At 35.8% G+C, this 16,945-nt stretch overlaps 1 protein-coding gene across 28 annotated transcripts in view; it reads right to left on the minus strand.

The window, feature by feature from the left end:
* The window catches only part of CaMKII (Calcium/calmodulin-dependent protein kinase II), a 127,588-nt gene that overhangs the window by 7,476 nt on the left and 103,167 nt on the right, over window positions 1-16,945 (minus strand). For 8 of the 28 annotated variants that reach the window (XM_074129740.1, XM_074129739.1, XM_074129750.1 and 5 more), the window contains 7 exons: window positions 14,273-14,371; window positions 12,849-12,905; window positions 8,639-8,704; window positions 4,567-4,642; window positions 3,734-3,828; window positions 3,538-3,649; window positions 742-3,149 (listed from right to left, as the gene is read on the minus strand). In XM_074129740.1, coding sequence (XP_073985841.1) covers window positions 3,014-3,149; window positions 3,538-3,649; window positions 3,734-3,828; window positions 4,567-4,642; window positions 8,639-8,704; window positions 12,849-12,905; window positions 14,273-14,371 — 641 coding nt within the window. In that variant the 3' untranslated portion in view covers window positions 742-3,013. Of the gene's footprint in view, window positions 1-741; window positions 3,150-3,537; window positions 3,650-3,733; window positions 3,829-4,566; window positions 4,643-8,638; window positions 8,705-12,848; window positions 12,961-14,272; window positions 14,372-16,153; window positions 16,307-16,945 lie in introns of those variants that run through there. The other 20 variants (XM_074129762.1, XM_074129761.1, XM_074129760.1 and 17 more) reach the window with 12 other exon arrangements.

The raw sequence follows: 16,945 nt of genomic DNA on the forward strand, positions 1-16,945 counted from the left end.
ATAACAATAATAAAATATAATAATTAACAAATAATATTCAACATGAATATAACAAGAAATAACATCTGCTGTGTGAAATGGTAGTTGTACTATTTTGTTTCATGTACACGTATTCTGTGAGATTAGGAACATTTCAGCTGAGATTATAAAGTCCAAGTTGGGCACAGTGATTTACAGTTGATTTTCTCGACGTTTATAATTTTATTTTAAAATTATTTAATAATTTCTGAATGGTTTCAAACACAATTTTTAGTATCTGTATAGACAAGAATGTAATTCTTAATTAAGTTATGTGTTACACGATGAGCGCAAGAACAAAATGAATAAAAAAAACAGAAAATAAAATATTACGTGTGTTTTTATCAAGGCGGATAGAGCTTACAAAAACTTCCAAAATGAATTTCGATTCCAAGTTTAGCCGGGACTCTTTCTCATCTACCTGGTGATGCTAAATAATTTATTCCTTCTCAAAGTTTAAGGGATCACCAGCATTATATTAATTTCAATAAACCAGTTAGAAGGAAGGGATGGTGGATCTGTTGGCAGAGAAATGATAAGGGGGATGATGACCCCCAAATAGTAAACTTTGGAGGCGAGAAAGACATGCGGTAAGCGGAGGCATTGATAAATTATGATGGTCAGCAAGTCGAAGACTATGACGGTAAGGCTTACGCTACTAAGTAACATATTACACAGATAAACCTCGCTCATCTAAACACCTCAAAATCAAATAATAAAACATACAAAATTAAAACTAAATTTATTCGCACTGTCAACACTAAATGTACTGAGTTACACAATGTTTTGCTTCCACATGGAAACTTTGTAAAAAAAAAAGAAAGTTTTTCTTCCAGTCAGTCTCTACTAATTAATAAATATCTTCGATAATTTTGAATCTCTGATTTCCTTTATAATTTAAATTTGTTCATTTGATTACCTATATATTATCAGAGTAAGTAATGAACTGTTTAAAACAAAATTGGAGTAACAAAGACGAATATAATCCTTGAAAGTAATGCGGTTTGATTCAACTGTGGGGAACCATGGTGCATGTTAGTTGCGGTCGTGATGCGCATGCGTAGATACATTCAAACTCTGAAGTATCTGAAGACACACGATATACTCGTCGTACAAGTCACTTTGACAGGACTATCCTAGGAAAGTTTACTTGAGAAGGTCCTACTGTTTTATAATTTCCAATTATGGCAATTATTTTTTAAATGAGCTAATTGAGCTTGGAGCTAATTCTTCAACCTTCCATTTAATTCCTAATTGGAGGAAATATGCAGGCGATATACAGGACAACTTCTCCAGTAGTATATTTCTCAACAAACTGGACAGTTTGCTGCTCTTCAGTTCCCACTTATTCAGTCAGTTTTTCTTTTCAAACAAAAGAAATATTGGGCAATACGAGTACTATAAACCTTGTTAAGACAACACTGAACCAGCAACGGTTTTTTGTGCAGGTATCGGAAACAGGTGTGGAGCCCACTGAAAGAAGTGATCCTGCAATTTACCTTCAGTAAGTTACATTGAAGGAATATCCAAGTTTCATTGTTCGCACTCTAACTTAAATAGTATGTGAAAGCCGTTCGGGCTTCATGATGTACGGCCTCACATATCTTCGCTTCATTCCCCATTTATTAGTGAACCAAACCGAATATTTAAAGTAGAAAATAGAAGGGAAAACCCTATTCGGATATTAAAGTTTATTTTTAATTAATTAATTAATTTTTTTTTTAAATTTATTCCTCCAGATATTTTAATTATTATTAGAAAAAGTATTATATAATTCAAGAATTTGTAAAAAAGTTACCGATTAATAGGGACAAAGTTGGAGGAAGTCTGGACAAGTCTGGCAGTCAGAGTTATGGAGCAGACTGTCAGCAACCTCCAATCAAACGCGCTTACCAAAAATCAAATTTTTCTTTATTGTTTAAAATACTTGAAGTGTCCGTTTGGTTAGATGTGTTAAGGTAGACGACGGTAGTGAACGGACAGACAAGTGTCAGTTCTTGAGAAATTAAAAGTGGAACCCAAGAAGAGCGGTTCCAAAGTTGCGAGGACCAAAACCAAATGGTGGAATGATTTTTTTTTTCCCTGTTCTACAGGGTTGGTCAGAAAATGATAAATCAGCCAAAGTTTTGGGTTTTGTACTCAATAATAATCTTCTGGGATGCGCAAGAATGCATAACTGCATATAAACAGAGAAAGTCTTGTTTAGTAACAAGAACAAAAAAAAATTTAATTGAGTACTTCCGGTTAATGACGAGTAATTAGTAAGCGTAATAACTTCCGCGTTTGATGTCTTGTGTTAATATTATTTTCGTACGATACGATATCGAGATTTGTAAATAGTCGAATTGATAGTGGCTGTTCAAGTATTTGTATTTGGGAACAGAGCAACGTAATTTATTTTGTTTTGTTTTTTATGGCTAATAATTTCATTTTTAAACTTGACAAGGTTTAATTTTAGTAGATAATGGTAATGGGAGTAGATGGCATTGCTTTTAGAATATCAACCTTCTGGCCCTGAGAGGTTACACATTGAATCAAAAATGAGAAAGAAGGTGTTTATCATTTCCTGACCAATCCTCCAAAATAAAAATAAAAACCCACTGTTCGTTACAATTGTTCGAAAAAAAGCAACATTTCGAAAGGAGGAAGATACAACTGCTGCCACTCTCATTGACTTTGCTGACTCGGCAGCGTTGCAATGGAATTTCATAGATTTCCAATTCTAATATACTAACAAGAGACAAGAAAGAAGAGAGAGAGAGAGAGAGAGATCATATATTACCCACGTATTTAATTATAAAATAGGTGATTATATAGCGGAAGTGGTGTTAGTGTGTGGAAGCGATAAGATTTATTGTAATATCCGGTCTTGTAGAATAGTTGTCAAAAAAAGAGGGCGCCTTACTACCAAATATATTCCACATGTATACAATGATGACTATGACTTAGATGGCTGCGGAGGCGGGGGTACTGGTCGCCGTTTTCTTGGTAAGGACTACTTGAGAGCCGCCGGCGGGAACGAGAAAGGCGGGCTGTTGGAGGAGCGGTGGAAGTGCACGTTCTGCCACTTGCTGTCCTTCTTGTGCCAGACCCGGGTCTCCTCGCACTGACTACTGTGCGCCATGCCTTGCCTGCAACAAACATCTTTCTGTACTCGAATATCTCATTAACCATTAACTTCTTACTTAACTTCATCATCTTCTTTAAACTTGCAAAATATGAAGGATATTCTTATTATTACTATTGGGATGGGTCACGTGGACGTTTCGGGAAATAAGGAGGTGAAGAAAATAAACTGTTGGCGTTCTCTTTGAGCAAATTGCAACCTGAGTGTTATCCTTGCGTCCTCTTTCTTTGGGAGAAGCTAAATAGATACATTAATAATGTAGTTATGTATTTAGCTTGCTGCAATAAACTCTCTTTCTCTTCTAGAGGCAAACCAAACTCTGTGAGAGAGATGCTTTGGACATTCAGTCTCATAAATTAACGCTAGAACTCGCCCTTAAGAGTAAGACTTACTTGTCGATGTACTGGGTGAGCCTAACGTAGGCTATGCAGGCAGCTTCGTCGCCCAGCAGATGGACGTTCGGGTTGAGGATGGTGGTGTTGATAGCCTTGCAGTTCTTGATCACTAAATCAATTGCCAATCATCAAAACTAAGTAGTTCAATAATCATATATATTATTATTCTAACACAGATTAAACACAGAATTACCGTTGTCAAAGTAAAATTTATGAAATTCCATCCCTTCTACCAGATTGCCTAATGCTTCAGGTTCGAAAGCAGTCAGATGAGGATCACATATCTTTCTAAAAAAACAAAATTAAAAAAAAATTATTTCATATTAACATAAATATATTTTTTCGGAAGAACTTGTTCAGGAATATCGATTTGAGCAGAATATGAGAGACTTCGATATATCGGGAAAAGTGTGATATGTACTCGACTCGGAAGCTGTATTCTCTTACTATAAATTGTCTATTTATTTACGTAAACTATTAATATTTTTTTCCTTTATTTCTAGTTTAGGTTCACTTCATTTGTAATAAAATTTCATAGAAATAAAAGATAAAAGAGAAACACATGAAGGCTGATAGTAATTCCAACAAATCGGATCAAAAAAACAGTGCCCTGGCAATCTGAAAAGAAATAACAAATTCGCCTCCATCTGATTGGTCCATCTTAACGCACACACTAATCATACCTACTAACGTATAAAATAAATACATATTTTGTCGTCTTCAACGGGCCTTGAAACATCTATTGCAAGATGGAAACACCATCTCGATAAACTGATAACCGTAGGATTTCTTTTTTACAAGCAGCAATATTGCCAATAGAATCGGAAGTGGTAAGACTTATTTTTTTTGTCGTAATACCCACCCGTGATTTTATATTTAAGACATCTTCGTCAAATATAGCCTTTGCCTACTGTTCAGTGCAGTAAGTTGATGAAGTGGATCTTTGTAAACATTACATGCTGAATTCTGTTAGTTTTCTAATTAGTGGTTAAAATGTTGAAAAATGAATGTTATCAATGTACTCACGTGTAGGCGTCGAAATCACCCGTATTGATGGCTTCGAGTAATTGTTCAGTTATTTTGATAACCTCTTGTTTACGAGCTGTAACATAATAGAAAATAGAAAAATGGATGAAATGTAAGTAAATTTATAAAAAGAAAACACCCACCACACAACACACACATTGGTCACAAATGAAAACTCCCAAACACAAAAGAAATAAAAACTTTGCATGGTTACTGTGTACAATGTTACTTCTTAACTACCACATAGTGTGTGTTATTAAGTAATTATTGTAGTCGAGTCAAATGTTTTTTATATCGAACGTCTCTCAATATGCTCATTCGATGTTTTAATATTTGATTCGACTAAACTATTTATGGTAGGAGATAAACACGCCTGTGTGAAATATACTTGGTGCCAGTCTTCTTCTAAACTACACTTTGTATTCGCTTCTTGTTAACTCGCTGTAGCTAGATCTATTGGAATACAATGTGCGTACATAAATCACCACACTCACTTTGTTCATGCAAACTCAATTAAGTGTAAAAATAAGCGTCTCTATACGCGTATGCGTATTATTTTATTCAACTAAAATTTAAAAAACAAAATTCTGAATTTACTAAAAATAACAATTCCAAACAAGTGACACATTTTAAAATGTATTTGCTTTGTGAGAAACCATCATGAATAATCTCTAAAAATTAAATCCAGGTTTTCTGCTATGTTTATGGTTAGACTGATCTCAACTCAAGGGTGGGCAATATAAAAGTTTCCTTTAAGAGGTTTCGTGCCTCTCCCAGGTGTTTCATAATCAGTGTAAACATTTCTAAAAGATACGATTGTGATTAGCTAATGCAAAACATTTAATAATAAGGTAAATTTACAGCTGTTTGTATTCCCTTGTTCATTACAAACTGATTACAGCTTAAATATCAATTTAAGGGACACTCGCACGACTTCCCCTTATTAAAATTGTCGAAGAATTCATTTTTAGATTTATTCAAATTCTAAATCTAGAATATTTATCTAGATTGGGAGTAATCAATCATTTTATACCTCGACGACCACATTTGCATCTTAAGTGATAGCAAAATTTTCTCAGCACCCCCCTCCCGGTGGTAAAATCTATTGAAATTTACTCCATTAAAATTAATTATTGATTAGTAAAGTAAAGTAAAGCTAAGCAAATTGCCTATTTTTTCAGGCGGGCTTTACGTCCAACTACCAATTAGGTACCGTGGTGGCGACTAGTAAACATACTTTACTGTAAATTTCTTTTATTAACCATTAAATAAAATCCAAGGCCTAAGACCGGGAATCGAACCCAGTACCACAATGCATATTAGCTTCGCAGGTCTCGCCACTAACCACTCGGCTACCGTGGCGCCTTTATTGATGAGATCAATGAGGTAAATGCTGCGAAACTAAATAGATATCTGGTCCATTTTCGTAAAGAAAAAAACAGGTCCTACATTTTTGAAAATATTCAAACGGTTCTAGTTCCATCATAATACAATTAACAGCACCTAGAGCCCGACTCTACAAGATATGTAATAAGAAAACTGTTTTCAAACCTTGAAATAGATGATATTGAATATTACAAGGCATTTAACATTATTTTCCACACATTTGGATATGATGCAGACATAGGTTTTCAATTCCATCACTGCTGAAATCAGGCGAAACCCCTATCGGCCATCATGAAAGCTTGATTCGGTCACAAGTGGGAAGTGGGCATTTGGGACCGATACGACACTTTTTGGGGAAACCAAGCCATTTGTCCTCCAAATGTCCTTATTTTGCTAGTATTCTGAATAATTTTAAAAACTGAAATTATTGATTTAAGGACGAAGTTCGCCGACAATCGTACAGGCACTTAGACATAATCACAGAAAAGTGTAAAATACTTTCTGCCCAGTGTTACTTCAACTGGGTTGGGAAATTTCAAGCTCAAAATTATGTTTAAGCTCCTGACAGGACCTAACATTATACTATTAGTAGCGTTTCTATTAGTACATGGGTTATAGTTGATTCAGTCGGGTGTTCTTCAGTGATGATGTAGTCCAGAATTACACAACGAGTCAGCGTAATGCCTCCTGATGTTCCAACTTCCAAGCGATTTCTTAATTGTTAAAATAGAAAGATTTTTATTTCAAAGCTTCCTCAGAGCGAAGCTGTTTGCTTGTGCTTGAGATACGTTTTTACTTCAGTTTTCCTTTCTGGAACCAGTTTAATTAAAAGTTAATTCTGGCTTTCAATCAGTGATGATACTTTGATGATGTCTACGCTGAATAAGGCTAACATTGTGACGCATGTAGCGAAACTTACAATTAAATAAGTTTGTAATGAAAATTGTTAATTTGGTTCAGAACCTCGATAAGGGTAAATGTTTTAAATTATCTAATTACAATCTGATAATTAAAAATTTTGAAACTGACGATAAATCTCCTGAACGGTTCGAAATGTCTTTTTAATGAAAATTTAAAATAAAATAGAATTTTGAAACTGAATTTGGCTAGTACATTAGGCCACCACAAAATTAATACTTTGTTTACACAGAGGTCATCAAAAGGTCAAGAAGACGATTTCCTTCTAATTTGGAAATTTGAATGGAGTAGGTGTACATCTTAAAAAATGTCTTATACAAAAAAAAAAAAAAATACGAAAACTAAAAAGCAGCAGATTGCGAAAACGGCCAAAAATTTGGCCTTTCTTACAACAGAATATCGTTTTAATCACAGCCAAACAGAAAGAACAAAGTAAATGTTATAAAAGCCCATTTTTATTAAAACAATTTAATAATTAAAAAAAAAATGTGAGAAAAAATGTAATTAGTGAGAATAGGCTTACCTTGGTGCCCAGACAATACTTAACTATAGTGTACACCTAAGGTGGAGGAATATGTCAACTAGGTATCACTATTTGCGACGTACAAATGAAGCTATAGAAACGTCACGTCAGCCTTAATTTTCATGCCCAAACATCACTTCTACCAACCTAACTAGGTATAACAATTCTCTCCGCCCACTGCAATACTCCAAGTAAACGCACTTCCGCTCACCAATCCATTAAGAGGATGAAAAAGCTATGGGACAGCTTGCAAAAGGCAAGAAGCCTAGTGGGTGGGCAAGCTCATAGAATGGCTTTTCGCCATACTCATGATCTGAACCAGAGAAGCGTCATGGTTGAAATTTGGAGAACTCTTCCCAGAGGAACTGACGGTTCTTCCACAGTCGTTCAAGATCAAGAAATAAAGACAAAGAACAATACAATTAAAGACTCTAATGTCGAAGAAATGGGTCGAAGGTTGCTGCAGGATACACCACAAAACTCTTTGGCACAATTAAGTCAGCATGATGTGCGCTTCTTCTCATCTGGCATATGTGCTTTGCCCTAACCACTAACACCGTCCCAACTTAGCTTAGCTTGGCTCTGACAACTTGAAGAATAGAGCGCCTCATCTCCATGATTTTAAACAGATGGACTTCCACGCGGATATCCAGGGTTCAAGTGTTGTCTGTAATAATAAAACATTGTCAGGGGAATGGCAGCGCAAAACGACTGCAGGCGCCGATGACTTCAAATGTTGATGCACCGAATGAACCAAAATATGCATTTATTAATAATATAATATGTATCTTGCTATTAATTTTTATACGGGTTATAAGTAACTAAATGCAGTATTAAACATTTATATTTATATGAAATCTGTACTCGCTTCGGCGGTACATGTAGTATTATGAAATCTGTCTTTTATCTTAATATAAATGTAAATTTTTAAACTGTTCATCTCCTAATTTTTGAAACAAGGTTCATTAATGAATAAAGGCCTCACTGTCATACACCTTCTTTAGCTAGAGAAGAATCGAATGTGATGAGACTGAATAATCAATTTTGATTCTTCCATAATACTCAAGTTTCGAACTAATGTCGATGAAGACAACCCTCTCCTTTACCGAGCGATTATGGTTGGACTGCGCGATGGAGTATTGCAGCGCGTAATTGAAGACTATGACAAGATTTGTTTACAAAGTAGCACGGATACTGTCTAAATCCTCACACAGATTGCTCTTAGAGAGAACGGCAGATGCTTACCTGATCCGCAGGACGCCGTTGAGGAATGCTGGGAGTAAGTCTTGGTTGGGCACACTATCCTCACTTCTATCCAATGGGGGGAGATCGCCACATAACAATGTTTAATAAATAGAAAAAAAAAAAAAAAACAATCATAAAAATTTACAATCTCTTATTTCCAACAATTTCCCTAAATATCCCAGCTATCTTAATTATTAATTGTTTCAATATATTTTTCTTGATTGGGGGCGGGCTGCAACTCGGCAGTTGTGTGTGTAGACTACAAGTGTGTGACATGGTGTACTAGCTACTGTTCCCCATGCAGACCGTCCAGCTACTCTGATCATCCTCTACAGCTTGCGTCACCAAAATTTGACTGGGATCAAACGCCTAGCTTCATTCTTCATGACGGGAACAATGAGTTCTTATCCCCTGCAAAGGAATCTTACCCCTTATAGAGAAGGCTTTGGAAAGCATTGGCGAATTAGCACCAGAGGGTAATAACCCTGGATTTCTGTACTCCGATCTGAACTTGAAATAATCAAGATGCACAGTTTTGTACGGAATTTCTCTTCGAGGAGAGTACCAGACGCTGACTTGCGATAATGTCCCAACATTATCTAGACAGGAAATTCACGCAGTGATGCGTTCAGATTAACCTCTACCCGAATAGGAAACTAGGAATGTAACCACATGCCTTTCCGTTAAAAGGTGGAATTCCTTTGTTGATCATAACCTGGTAATGGTCCAATAAAGCTGGTACTGGCTGAATAGTAAACATCGTTTCTAAATGAAACTTTCGTTTTTCCAAAAGGAATGGACAGCAGTCATTGCTGGCAATAAGCTAGACAATACTACTGACGCAAATTACTGTAGAGGCAAATTCCTAGATGGTTCGGCCGAAATTGGCAACACCCCCTAGATCTGACAAAGCGAATTACCTTCAGCTATTTTGCAATCAAGAAAGTAGGCTGGCAGACTAAAAACTAAGATTTTAGTTCCAGTTTTCTACAAAGTGGCTATCTAAAGCGAGATGTCTTGGCGGAGCGTATTACGCCATCAGTGGTACAGATTGACTAGAAGTGTAAACAGGTGTGTCCCAAACATGTTACAAGTTAACCTTAGGTATTGAGATTTCAGGTAACAATCACTAAATGCCGTGTATAAACATTATATAGTGTGCTCTTGTATAAAAGCGACAAAAATTAATCCACTAAATACAAGATATATTCAAAAGAAAAATTAAAAAGAGAGAATTATGTTTAAGAGTTTGACATCACAGATGCAATAATATTAAATGAAAGCAGAGTGACATTTGAATTAATTAAAGATAATAACTGAGCCCCACACTCGGTGCTATAATCAGCATGCAAACCTTGCAAGATTCTTTGGCCAAGGTTCAAAACTGAATTCAGGCACAATAAACGTTTTTTTTTCTCTAGAGAATTTCTGACATGTGGCATGTATTCTGAAGTAAAGGCTTGAATAAACACTAACTAGTTATAAAATACTTGGAAGAATACGATTATTCGACCTCGGACAGGGTTGTCAGTTGATCTTAATTTCCGGGAAAGGTAAATCCTGAGACCTAAACTGCTTGTAATTCATTGGAAGAGCTCCCCAAACGGAGTTATACCTAGTCAATCCTAATCTCGATTAAGACAATCATTGCAGTTGACACCTCGATCTGATAATCGGTCACTTCAATATCCGGGAATCAACAACTATCCCAGGAAGTCATTCACTCAACACGGCAACTCGAAATGATAGTTCTGCTTCTTTAACCCACTTCTTTCCCAACCGTTCGATAGAGAACCTGAAATCAGAATAGATAGTCTTCAGCAGCATGAAAAGTCACTTAGAGCTCTAAATGGAAGTTTCAGCAAGTTTGTTCAAATATTCTTCAAGTCCCCAAAAAAAATATCAATGTAAGTACAAAAAAACGATCGATGTCTCATAAAATCCTTGAAAGCTGAGCTCTGAGCCAAGGTCCAGATCTACAGACAACAGGGATCCTGAGGTTGTCGGGTCAGCGAGAGTCAATTTTAGAAGAATCTGCTAGTGAACATTCCCTGAAGTAACCTGAGCGGTATACTCTTTCCAAGATAGTGTTAGTTTAGTAAACTGGTATTTCAAAAATAGAGCAGAACTGTGAACGATCTTCACCTAGCTAACACGAAATCATGCGAACAGCTGTGATTTAGTGAGTTAATCATTTCCAATCCAGAAAACCTCTCTCCTTCTCTAAAACATTGGATACCTGTTCCCTGAAATGTCGAACTGACAACCTCAAGCCCTGAGGCATTCCTCACTCTTCAGTTTTTATTTGCCACTTTTACCAATAGCTAGATTAAACTCTAAGAAACAACTGAATGCTTACGAAACATTTACGTTGCCTGCATTTACATAGAGAGGCTATTTTGTTGTTGTTGTTTAAATAATAAGAACAAGGTAAATCAGTGTGCGTGTAAAAGTAAACATTGCGATGGCTGTGGCTTTTGCAATTAGAAAAATATATTAAAATAGAAGATATTGGGGCGGGGCTGAGAGAGCCTGCAGCCAGTGTCTAGCTAATGTGGATATGGTTGTCCGATCACTTGGAGACGTCACCAAGTGCTCTCTGGCAGCTGGTCTACATAACAGTGCCATATCAATATTAGCTGAAACAACTAGACATCACATGTTTTCCAATAAGGTAATTAATATGAACCAAATCATAAAGCTGCCTAATGATGCTGTTCTTATGACAAGATCTGGACTAAACAAACTTCCAGGATACCAGCTAAATTGCTCTCACTATACTGACCGACTGAGACTGCCACTAGACATGTCGCATCTATCCTCTAGCAGAGATTAACATTCAATTAAAAGAAGATGCGACGTAATGTTTTCTGATTATGTTCAGCAACATAATTACCCAGTCTTATATTGTACAGAATCCTGCTTAACTTATTTCCTAATGGTATGATTAAATTTTAGCTTTATGTTGATCTAGTTACTGCAGGAAAGTTTGCAGAAGTATCAGTTACAAAGTTCTACAACAATTTTAATGGAAAAAGTCAACGAACCAATGAACAATGAACTAAAAGTTGTGTTTGCTTCTCAAGGTGGATTGTTGGATGAATAATGGAGGAATGGACGGTTGGATGAATGGGTCGATGGACTATGTTTCTGGGGAGTGGCTTCTTAAGGTGGATTGTTGGATGAATAATGGAGGAATGGACGGTTGGATGAATGGGTCGATGGACCATGTTTCTGGGGAGTGGCTTCTTAAGGTGGATTGTTGGATGAATAATGGAGGAATGGACGGTTGGATGAATGGGTCGATGGACTATGTTTCTGGAGAGTGGCTTCTTAAGGTGGATTGTTGGATGAATAATGGAGGAATGGACGGTTGGATGAATGGGTCGATGGACTATGTTTCTGGGGAGTGGCTTCTTAAGGTGGATTGTTGGATGAATAATGGAGGAATGGACGGTTGGATGAATGGGTCGATGGACTATGTTTCTGGGGAGTGGCTTCTTAAGGTGGATTGTTGGATGAAGAATGGAGGAATGGACGGCTGGATGAATGGGCAAATGGCTGGATGGGTCGATGTACTGTGTTTCTGGTGATTGAGAGTAAACAGTTGCAAGACCCTTTATAATATCAGAATGGCCACTGGATAACCACTTCTTACCTTAACGCCGTTAGCTTCACTACCAAAACATAGTAGTAATTAGGTCATTGCCAATAGTAGAAACGCAATTTTTTCACGGTGTATAAAGAACACCATTACCAGCTCTTATACAACTCCAACCTAAATTCTTGCACCATGGACAAGAGCGCTAGATAATGGACCATGCATGAGTATTTCTCTACACAATTAAAAACATGAAAAATTCTCAACTTCACAATTCAAATATTGATGGCGTTTTCCCTCAAAAAATATTTTAAAAAAATCTGTGCTCATATGTTTGGATATTTGCCTTCAATTGATTTTAGAAATCATAATGCGTTCTCCAGATTCAGAAGGAAAACAAATAGTAACTCTTTCAATAAGGTAGCCTTGAGAACGTAGCAGAGGATATTTTCCTGATCAACTATAAGATTCATTTCAAACGGAAGGAAGTGAAAAGATGGGTGTCGTGCTCCAGGAAACAACCATAAGTCATCCACTGTAGCAATGGTAATACATTATATTTGAATAAATTGAGAAGAGGAGTAGATATATATAGTATGAAGATGTTACCTGCTTGGCTGTCATGGGAGTCCAGACAGAGCCGCCGGTAGCAGTACTCCGATCCATCTAATGGCAGTCCATAAACATGCACACGCCAACAAACACAAACAGTATAATTGCACTAAATAAAAACAAAAACAAACAAAAAAAAAAGAAACAGAAATTATAAAATATAATAAATTTAAATAAGAAAAAAACAAAGAAAATTAAAAATAAATAGTGGCCATCTGCAAATTAATCCAAAACTTAAAATTTAAAAAAATGTCGAAAGAATAAATGTTGTGCAAAATTACCTAAATTAAACAAAAACAAAAACTAATAATCTTTTTATAATGGAGTTTTTCAGTACGTCTGTTTTGATGTTCGAACTCATTACAGTTTAAATGAGGTTCATTAATTAAATCTGATAAAGGATAACTCCTAAAATAAAAGAAATGCCTTAACCGAAAATGGTTCCCCTCACAGTTTTCTTCAGCCTTACTCACGGCTAGCAACATCTCTTTAAAATGGCATTCTCTACATTTAATTTCATTCATTGAATTCATTTATTATGTCAATTGAATTAACTGACTGACTGCATTTGAATTTGTTTTTTGTTTAGCAACAACAAAACATGATCATCAATAATCATCATTATTTTTCGCTATCTAGTAGTGTTGCACTAATTTTCTACAGCACTTATAATATGAAAGATCCATCTTTGATGACCATTTCTAATTTCTGCAACTGTTTATACAAATGCGAGATTATGGTAACAAGTCTTTCCACACTCAGTTGCTAGACCGCAACAATATCAAGAAATTTCGACTTTAAACTGGCAGCTATCTCTGACTGCGTTGTCCCTTAATTACACGAAAGAATAGCAAATTAAGTTGATTGGCTAGCCATTAATGGGGCAATATAGTTAAGGCTGAGAGATTAAGGTCTTGTGTCCTTTCTCATTGTTTCATCGTCACCCGCAGTGACCAGCTAGCAAGCTGTGACTGCTTCTGGGCTTCCTTCGGCCTTCCGCAATGAATCCTAGGACTGACTAATTTCGCTAATTAGAGAGGAAATAAATTCATTGACTTCCGCTCACAATGCCAGAGACGGAAAGTTCACTGTATTATCTCCAGTTTTGAACTAGTCGCTGTAAGAGCCCATTTGCGATGTGCTTAACTCAACAGCACTAACAATCACTTCCAGACCACGGTACAGGGTTAAGATTCTGATTCTACATGGTAAGTGAAATCAGAAAAAACCTTACGAGAGAATAACCCTCCAGGAACTTTTAATGAATTTATGGGGATAAAAATTAAAGAAAATTAAAACTAATAAAAATAAAATGATTTGTAAAACTGATAAATAAAATATAATTTTTTTTTTTTGTATTCGAGGTTATTTTTTTTTTTAAAAAAAGGTAGATAATGTATGTGAGAAAAGATTATGTTTACCTGAAGCGACAGAATCGCTCTTGTTGATGAAACTGGAGCCGGCGGTGTTTTGGTCGAGCCACTGTTGGCAGGTCCGTCTTAGCTCGACCTGGCGGCCATCTGTCGACGGAATAAATACACGAGGCATGCACATGCGTTATTCTCACACAATACATCCCGCCATTACAACAATTCCGTAACAAACATGTGATCACATCAAAAAGGAAGACATATATTTAACATTAAGTACAACCAAGAATGAAGTTTAAATTAAAAAATTTTAGTGGGTGGTAAGAAACAAGAAAGATTTGAAGAGCAGCGAAAGGCAAAAGCTGGCATAAGGCTCGGTTGAAGTCAAACCTGGCACCTACAATTTTACATCACTTTCTCTTTACCATTTCAAACAAGATATATGACAACAGGCGAGTTCATATTGATAACCTGCAATTCAGTTCTTAACACTGTTAAGGTTGCAGCATGTTTACTGTACATCCAAGAAAACATATTAACCTAGATTAAATAGAGTAACGTTCAGTGTTGCCATTTTCTTTGCAAACCAAATTTCCCAAAAAAAACAAAAATAAAAAAAAACAAAAAATGAACCTGAAAACACTGAAAGTTAATCTCGTGTTTGAAAAGAGGCAAAGTAATTGTTTTATAAACCTCAGTGATTATTACCAAAAAATACTTATTTTAATTTTTTCCAATTTATTTGGAATTTGGAGATATGAAAAAAGTTGTTAAACAAAAACCTTTTACTACTAAATTTTTGAATATTAATTTTATTGTTTGTTTCAAGTAGTTATAACTTTTTTGTTGCTAATATTAGTTGTAACTTACAAAAAATAGGCTTCTTTGCCAGTTAATTGTGAATAAAAAATAGATATTATAAAAGCCAACGTTTTGACAAGTAATGCGACCTTTCTCAAGATCTAGAACAGTACAAATAAGTATTTTTATTCTGTTATATAAACTATAATAAACAATAATTTACATTCAAGGAAGTTTTTCCCCAAAATATTACGATCGTTAACCAACACCTACTAAAAAAAAAAAATTTGCTTTGAGAGGACCGTCTATGGAGAGGATGATGGATGAAAGTACTTCACGTAACCTGAAGAAGACAGCCAATTTGTCGAAACGTTGGCGTAAAGACGGAGTTATTGTTTTATTATTTTGACCGAATCCTCGCTATTTCAATCCTAATTATTAAAAGTTTGCGGTCACTAAAGGATAATACAAATTCATTTTGGCTAACACATTGACTTTTATTCATTTTATGAAACTTCGAATAATTTTAGATAAAGAGGTAAGATCGAGAAAGCTTTTAAGAAATAAGTTATTTAAAAAACTACTGATTCAGGCTTTGAGAAAGACAATTATTTGTCGAAACGTTAGCAAATAAGTGGTTACTTTAAAAAAAGTACAGATTTTTTTTAAATCCAACAAACCAACAAATTGGAAAATATTATTAATATCATTAATAAAATCTCAGTTCCAGTAAATATTTGGAGCACAAATCTATGAAGTCACAAAATTGTGGTATTGTGGTAGATAAGCACAGTTCTCACCTAAAACAGGTTAGGGCAAACCAAGCCGCACGTATCTCTAGATCCAGAACAAATCAAACACTATACAGATGCTCATCCAACAGGTCAACACTCTTCATCGTTAAATAGCACAAATCATTTTTATTTAAAAAAAAGGCAAATAATTTCTTTCCATTCGCTTTGAGGCTGTCCGGTCTCTGGAGAGAGAGCCAACTGAAGGAACTGTTAGTCTCTAGCGCCAAGATAGCAGAGTTTGTTGCCCTCTGTTCAGCACACAACCACCAATAAAACGTATGCTCTTAAAACAAAAACCAAAAAGCACGTCTACAATCCATTTACAAATCTGCGGTACCTTGCAGCACAACTGCACCAATGTTGAAATCACTCGCGCCCGTCGTTTTGTTGCTACCCGAACTTTGAGCCAACGGGGTGGACGATGAAAAACTGGGCGATTTCGCCATTGTGGCTAGGATGGTGGCGGGCGAAGGGGGAGGTGTTCCGCCTGCTGAGTGCATAATCCTTTAATTTCAACTTTATTTAAATTGTCTAATCTATTTTAGGAGATAAGTTATGGGTGGAGTAGTCAATCCTGCAGGCGAGAGTGAGCTATCTGCCAGATCGCAGCACGGTTCATCCCTCTGGCCCACAGAATTAGTCAGATATGGATATAGATAGAAATGGAAGAGTAGCTGTTTCGACATGAATCAGCGATGAACTCCAATACAACAGCAAAACGCCGCATGTAACAACGCAAATTGCATCACACGAACATAGAGAATTTCTTCTTATATTATCAAAATACCATATGAGAAAACTCGTGTCCAGTAAGAGGTTGAATATTTAATATTCGTTAGGCGTTATGTGAAAGTTGAGGTAAAGGTTGATCCGTCTCTTAACTTAAGGTTTCCAAGTTCTAGACGAACAGCTTGAGATTTTACCTATCATTCTATTTGGGAATTCCAATTAGACGAGGTAAAGCTACCCTCTTAACATTACTTTTCTCTCCAGAGCTAGATATTGAGATTTCTCTGCAATTTACTTCGAGAATGCTGTTGAAATTTGATTTATTCATAAAATTAGAAAAATAATTATTGATATTTATATTCAGTACAAATATAACTAATTGATATCTATCTGTAAGAAC

This window comes from Rhodnius prolixus, unplaced genomic scaffold (genome assembly GCF_049639745.1).
Source record: "Rhodnius prolixus isolate KJV_2025 unplaced genomic scaffold, Rpr scaffold_15, whole genome shotgun sequence".
Lineage (NCBI taxonomy): Eukaryota > Metazoa > Arthropoda > Insecta > Hemiptera > Reduviidae > Rhodnius > Rhodnius prolixus.